We start from the raw sequence: 6,358 nt of genomic DNA, 5'->3' as shown, positions 1-6,358 counted from the left end.
TGCCTAAACTAGAACTCTCTGCTTGTCATAGTTTATATGCTTGATCTTCCCTTTTGTACTTAAGAGAAAATGCAGATTCTTATCATTACACATTTTGACACTTTAAAATTCAACAGTAGAATTTTTAAAATCAGGTTTTATAGTCAGATGTGAATCAATTTTATTTAAAAGGTTTTAGAACGAGTACTTCTATATTGTGCATCTGGCCACTATTCAGAAACTTTAGACAATTAGGGAATAGTGTTTTTCATGTGGTTTCAAGTCAGTTAAAGGTGTTGTGCTTTCTAGTTCAGAGGAAGATAGAGCCAAGAGAGTGAGCTGGATTCCTCATTTTGAAGATTGATCAATATTCTTGGCAGAAAATATCATAAGTTCCTTACCTTGATAATATTTCTGACCTGATTATACTTTGGTTTTTAGAAAATGAGAACAAATAAAAGGAAAGTCAAGAACCCAGACACTTGAAGTTGAAAATAAGTCATATTTCGAACTTCTCATTATTTTTGGAATTATCATCTGAATTACTTGAGAACCAAGTTTTTAAAATGTAATTCTGCCTTGTTATGCTTCTGAAAGGACTATGGAGAGAGCGTGCATTCTTCATTCCAGGGTTGAAATAGACACCTATCTCTTACACAGAAATACTGAATAATCAGGTTGTCTTTGTCATGGCCTGATTGCAGTGCACCAAGAGAGAATTTGAAACTACTATCAACAGCAGATGGTTCTCTTGGGCATTTTCCAAGGTTATCTAAGGTCTAACAGCTGCCACCTTCGTTCCTGAATTTTTTTTTTTTTCTTTTCTAAGATGTTTAACATGGAAATAGCCAACACCTTTTGAGTGCTTAATTGTGTGCCAGAGACTGTTCTAAGTTCTTCATCTATATTTAACTCACTTTCTCTTCACAGCAATCCTGAGAGACAGGTTCTGTTCCACTCAACAAATGAGGATGCTGAGACAGAGAAGTTAAGGAACTTGCCCACAGTTATGTCACTGATTGGTAGAGGCAGGAAGTTAGCCCTGCTTCTCTGCCACTAGAACTCACATTCTCAATCACTTGGCTGTATTGACAAGAATAGCTTATAAAATGGGCTTTAGGTTCTTGTTTGGGAACAGGAATTCTTATAGTGCATCCACTGTGATGTCTGCATAACGACAAAGCAGCTTACCTTTCTTAGTCAAGGAGCAAGGCCATGGGAAGCAAAGAGCATTTTAGGAAGAAATGTTCGATTGGGGGATACTGTGTTAGAGTTCCCTAGGACAAAGCTTCCAGATAGCTCATTGTGTTTGTTTGAGGGGAAACTCTCAGGAACTAGTGATGAGGAGGGGAGAGAAGGAAGAATGTCTCTTACAAAATTCTTAAGCATCCTGATTCATCCATATACACTATCCCCCATCTCAACTCTGCTGTAGGAATTGCATCTGTGATTTCAAATCCATTTTACCATAAGCGTTTATATTGTACATAGAAAAATAAAGGGACATTAAATGGAATGTGATTCCCGTCTCAGGGAGAGTACCCACATACAGCTTGACTTAAAATTATCCCAGGAGTCTCTTTCTTTGTCTTCTCATAACATTTTATGTAGGTGTTATGATTTCTCTACCCATAGCCAGATTTCTCTACCTGTGCACTGTCAGATACATGCATACTTTTGCATAGTGTCCTTCTGTCTGGAAGGCCAGTCAACTTTCCCACCTTTATAAGTTGGACTTGAATGATAATAACTGATGCCATTTATTGAGTTGTCTAATATGTACCAGGCACATACTTCGTTTAGTCTTTAGAACAACCCCTTGAGATCAGTATTAATTCTCTTTTGTGTAGATAAGAAAAATAGTTTTTGGGGAGGATGAATGATTGTCCAAGGCTCAAAGGTAATTGGTGAAGTCTAGCTCTAATGAAGCCTTTGTTTTCTCATTGACTGATAATTCATTAAGAAGGCTTTCTTTATCTTTCTTTCTGAAAGCCCAATGGAGAGCCATTCTTAAGGTGATAGAACTTTCTAAGACTCTTAAATTGAAAGTAATTCTCAAGAAGAATATGCAGCTGGCCCAAAGTTTTAGCCCTCTTGTGGGAAGAGGTGTAGTCTACGAGTAGCATCATCTTTCCAGAGAATTTTTTTTTTTAATTTCTCTTGTGTGTATATTTTGATTTTTTTTAAAAAACCCTCTCTGAAGCTTAAGGCCTGTCAGCTTCAGAATTGTCTTTGTTCAGGGTGGTGTTGAGTTTTTTGGATCACAATGGCACAAAAGAGTGTTTGAAGACCTATTCATTCATGAGTACTTAACTTTGATAGGTGCTTGGGGTTTCATGAATGGTGGGTTACCACAGTAAGTCCTGGGGTCATGTCTAGGCATGGGGCCAAACTGTTCTCTTAAAGAAAGAACTATTCTGACACCAGTTAGAATGTTAAGGAGGACTTTATTCAAAACTGCTAGGGGTGCCTTGGTGGCTCAGTTGATTAAAAGCAACTGCCTTCGGCTCAGGTCATGATCCCAGGGTCCTGGGATTGAGCCCCACATCAGGCTCCTAGCTCAGCGGGGAGCCTGCTTCTCCCTCTCCTTCTACCTGCTACTCTGCCTTCTTGTGCTCTGTCTCTCTGTCAAATAAATAAAAAAACTAAAAAAAAAAAAAAAGACTGCTAAAAGTGTCAAGATTATCTATCACAATAGGGGAGAGAGATCATACTCAACCCTGAATGCAACAAGAACAAGTGGGGATTTATAGCCAAGGAGCTATATGGGTTAGGGGGATGTTTGATTGGAATGGAAAATTACTGGTAGGAGACATCAAAGGAAGGAGGATTCTTGTTGAAGGTAGGCCAAGGACAAAGGTAGGGGATGAAGATTTTGATCCTGTATCCAAAGTGGGGAATTCTCTATCAACTGACTTGGCAAGATTCTTGATAAAACTGGAGTATGTAGGGCCAGTGAGGACTGGGAGCCAAGGTAGAAGCCTAGTCAAGGTAAGGGCTCAGAGGAATCTGGCTAAACATTGTTAAGGAGAGAGTCTTCTCTTGGGTTCTATTGCTTGAATTAAATGTAAGAGTTCAGGTATTGGACTTGAACTCATGGGAGATACCACTAAATGAAGTTATAGAGTGAATTCTAGAAAAATATGTTTTGCTACTGGCACAGACTTATGTGGAAAGTTTGGTATGGATGATCAGAGTAGTTACAAGAGGTGGGATCTTTAAAGCCTCTGATGCTGCACTATCAGATTGATTTATAATTTTACTTAAAAAACGTAAACAGAGTTTTTTTTAAGTGCCAGGCTTGGTTCTAAACCCTTTGCAAATATTAATTTACTCAGTCCTTAAAACAACTGTGTGAAGTGGTTATGCGATTGTTATTCGCTCTTTACAGATGAGGAAAAAAAGGCCCAGAGGAGTTAAATAATTTGCCCAAGGTCACGTAGCAAGTACCTGGGGGGACTTGGATTTCCACCCAGGCAGCCTGACTTCACATTGCATTCTTAATCACTCTGTTAGGCTGCATCCCAGGGATTTACTTCTCATTATTCTGGGCTTTTCTTTATTTTCTCCAGGAATAAAGAATTCTTCTGGATTTAGTCACACTCTGGACTTTGTTCAGACTGAAGCCAGGATTGAAGAATATATTTAGCTTGAGGTCCCCTATAAATCATGAGGTTATTCGTAAACAGCCTTTTAGGTGGCCTTAGGAGATCAAAACACATTCCTTACCTGCTCTGTAGTCTGTACATTGGGGATTCTTTCTAATCAAAGATTGGCTGCTTTCCCCTCCCTTTCTCCCAACTCCATCAGCAACCTTAGTGACTTTTCTTTCTTTCTTTCTTTCTTTCTTTCTTTCTTTCTTTCTTTCTTTCTTTCTTTCTCTTTCTTTCTTTCTTTCTTTCTTCTTTCTTCCTTCCTTCCTTCCTTCCATCCTTTCTTTCTTCCTTCCTTCCTTCCTTCCATCCTTTCTTTCTTCTTTCCTTCCTTCCTTTTTCTTTCTTTCTTTCTTTCTTTCTTTCTTTCTTTTTTTCTTTCTTTCTTCTTTCTTCCTTCCTTCCATCCTTTCTTTCTTTCTTCCTTCCTTTTTCTTTCTTTCTTTCCTTCCTTCCTTCCTTCTTTCTTTCTAAATGCTCCATTTGTGGGGAGTGAATGGTAGTTTTTTGATAAAGGCTTTGGGAATTGGCTTCCAGATAATACACAACTGGCACCAAAACTTTCTTAAACGGTAAATCCCCTGTGAGCAGAGCAGATCCATTTCCTAAAATATTTCTTCTAGGAGTCTCTTTAAAATCTGCTTAAATTTGTCAAGCTGGTATTTTAAAAGCTTCTGGTAAATAAAGTATTAAAATTGAAGTTATAGAGTAATGCACATGGAAAATCTCATATTCCATGGTACCTTCAACTTAGATTTTTTTTTAACTTTTTAATTATAGATCTGTCTATGGCAGTACAGAAATTTTCCCAGTCACTGCAAGATTTCCAGTTTGAATGTATTGGTGATGCTGAAACAGATGATGAAATTAGTATTGGTGAGTATTACTGTTCTTTAATATTCTACATAATTTTAAAAGTCCTACTTCAGATACTGATTTCACTGAAATCAAACAGATTCACATACCCAAATAATAAACATGTAAAATATTCTGATTTTGATAAAAGTATAAGGGTGATTTTTGGTTATTGTAGAGGAGCTATATTATAAATTGTCTAAAAATTGAACTCTGTTTTTTTTTCATAAGGAAATTACTTATTAATCATTCTGTAATTTAGCTCATCCCTTTAAGAAGAGTTGGGTAACAATGTTTGTCTCTGCCTCAAAGTGAATCATTCATTCACATACATATTGGGCATCTACTATTAAATATACAAGGTACTGGTTTTCAGAATTATTTTACTTTTTAAAAATTTAATACTGATTTCTCTTTTAACATGAGTATTTGTTTATAAAGGAAAAATTCAGTCATGATGTATTAAACCAGTGTTATTATAGGATATAAAATATTATTGAGGATCAGGAGACTTGAGCTCTGATCCAACTTTGCTTTAGTAATTCAGCAGTCTGACCCTGGGGGGCATGCCCCTTCCTGATTCAGATAGTTTTATTTCCCATAAAGCAAAGAGGTTGGGTTATGTGATCCCTGAAGTTTTATCTGTATCTGAATTTGTACTGTTTGAAGATCAGATTCATGTAGCATTCCTTTCCCCCACATTTTAACAGTTACTACTTAACAGTTTGTAGACAGTGGGCCCATTTGTAGGCTGAATTAGAGACATGTCACATCATCAGAAGACTGTATAGACTATGTACATTTTGGAGGATAATACTAAAGGTACTCATCTTCCAGGTATAAAAATAGCATATTACAAGTGTTTAGAACAGTGACTCTAGAGGTTTAATGTGTATACACACATTACATAACAGCTGGAGATCTTATGAAATGCAGATTCTGATACAGAAGGTCTCAGGTGGAGTGTGCGATTCTGCATTTCTAACAGACTTTTGGAGGTCATGTTGATACTGCTGGTCCACGGACCACACTTGGAGTAGTAAGGATTTATAATCCCTGATATGCCCCTCCACAATCACATTTCTCTTCTTCCTTTATTATTTCTTTTATAGTTTTGTCAGTTATATATGTATTCCTAAACAGTATATTTTTAATTTTGAAAACCTACTAAGTAGCAAGCCCAAACCTAGCTGTGAAAGGAAAGGGCAGTGTTATCCCCACCAAAGAAAGCCTCCAGGAAAAGATAAGCTGACTGAGTTTGATTCATTGTGTAGCTTTAGCTTGCTTACGTTCACAAAAGTTCCTTCTGGATAAATCACTGTCAGAATTCAGAGTTCAAGGTGGCAGTCTTTCCGAGGTGCTGTGCCAGGTGTCACTTTATTTGGTTGCTCCTTTAGGAGTGTTAGTTACTCAGAGGAATGTAGAGGTAGCTGGTCTCTTGAAATCATAAATGACTCCTCCTCCCTCAGTGCTCTAATGAAAAGTACTGAGCCATGTAGAAAGAAGGATGAGGACTGCCTCATGGTCCTCCTCAGCATGACTTCTCTTTCTCTTTACAGGATGTATGAGAAAGGGCACCTTCAGTGATGATGCACCACTGGCACTTGAAACTATAGTCGTCATTTTCGTGTGCCACTTCTTGACATTTGTGTCATAAATGGCTAGCCCCCAGCAAAGGCCTTGTAACACACACCTGGCCAAAAAGCCTACATAATATTACTAAAATACTAACATATTAGCATTGTTATTTAGAAAAAAACTAAAACCCACATACTTACATAAGAGCATTTATTTTCACTTATTCACTTAGTAATGTAATTGTAATTCCAAGAAGGCAGAGGCCAGAACTGTCCTTTTTTTTTTTTTTTTTT

At 37.3% G+C, this 6,358-nt stretch overlaps 1 protein-coding gene across 3 annotated transcripts in view; it reads left to right on the top strand.

Moving 5' to 3' along the window:
- The first annotated feature begins 4,416 nt into the window (after positions 1-4,416).
- The window catches only part of LOC145716273 (rho GTPase-activating protein 42-like), a 123,659-nt gene continuing 121,717 nt past the window's right edge, over positions 4,417-6,358 (top strand). For all 3 annotated transcript variants that reach the window (XM_081799063.1, XM_081799064.1, XM_081799062.1), the window contains exon 1: positions 4,417-4,508. In XM_081799063.1, the coding sequence (XP_081655189.1) occupies positions 4,421-4,508 (88 nt within the window). In that variant the 5' untranslated portion in view covers positions 4,417-4,420. The remainder of the gene's footprint in view (positions 4,509-6,358) is intronic.

This window comes from Leptonychotes weddellii, chromosome 11 (genome assembly GCF_054177405.1).
Source record: "Leptonychotes weddellii isolate Sample4059 chromosome 11, ASM5417740v2, whole genome shotgun sequence".
In the NCBI taxonomy this organism is placed as follows: Eukaryota; Metazoa; Chordata; class Mammalia; order Carnivora; family Phocidae; genus Leptonychotes; species Leptonychotes weddellii.
The sequence above is the reverse complement of the archived record's forward strand: the minus strand, read 5'-3'. Positions and strand labels throughout refer to the sequence as shown.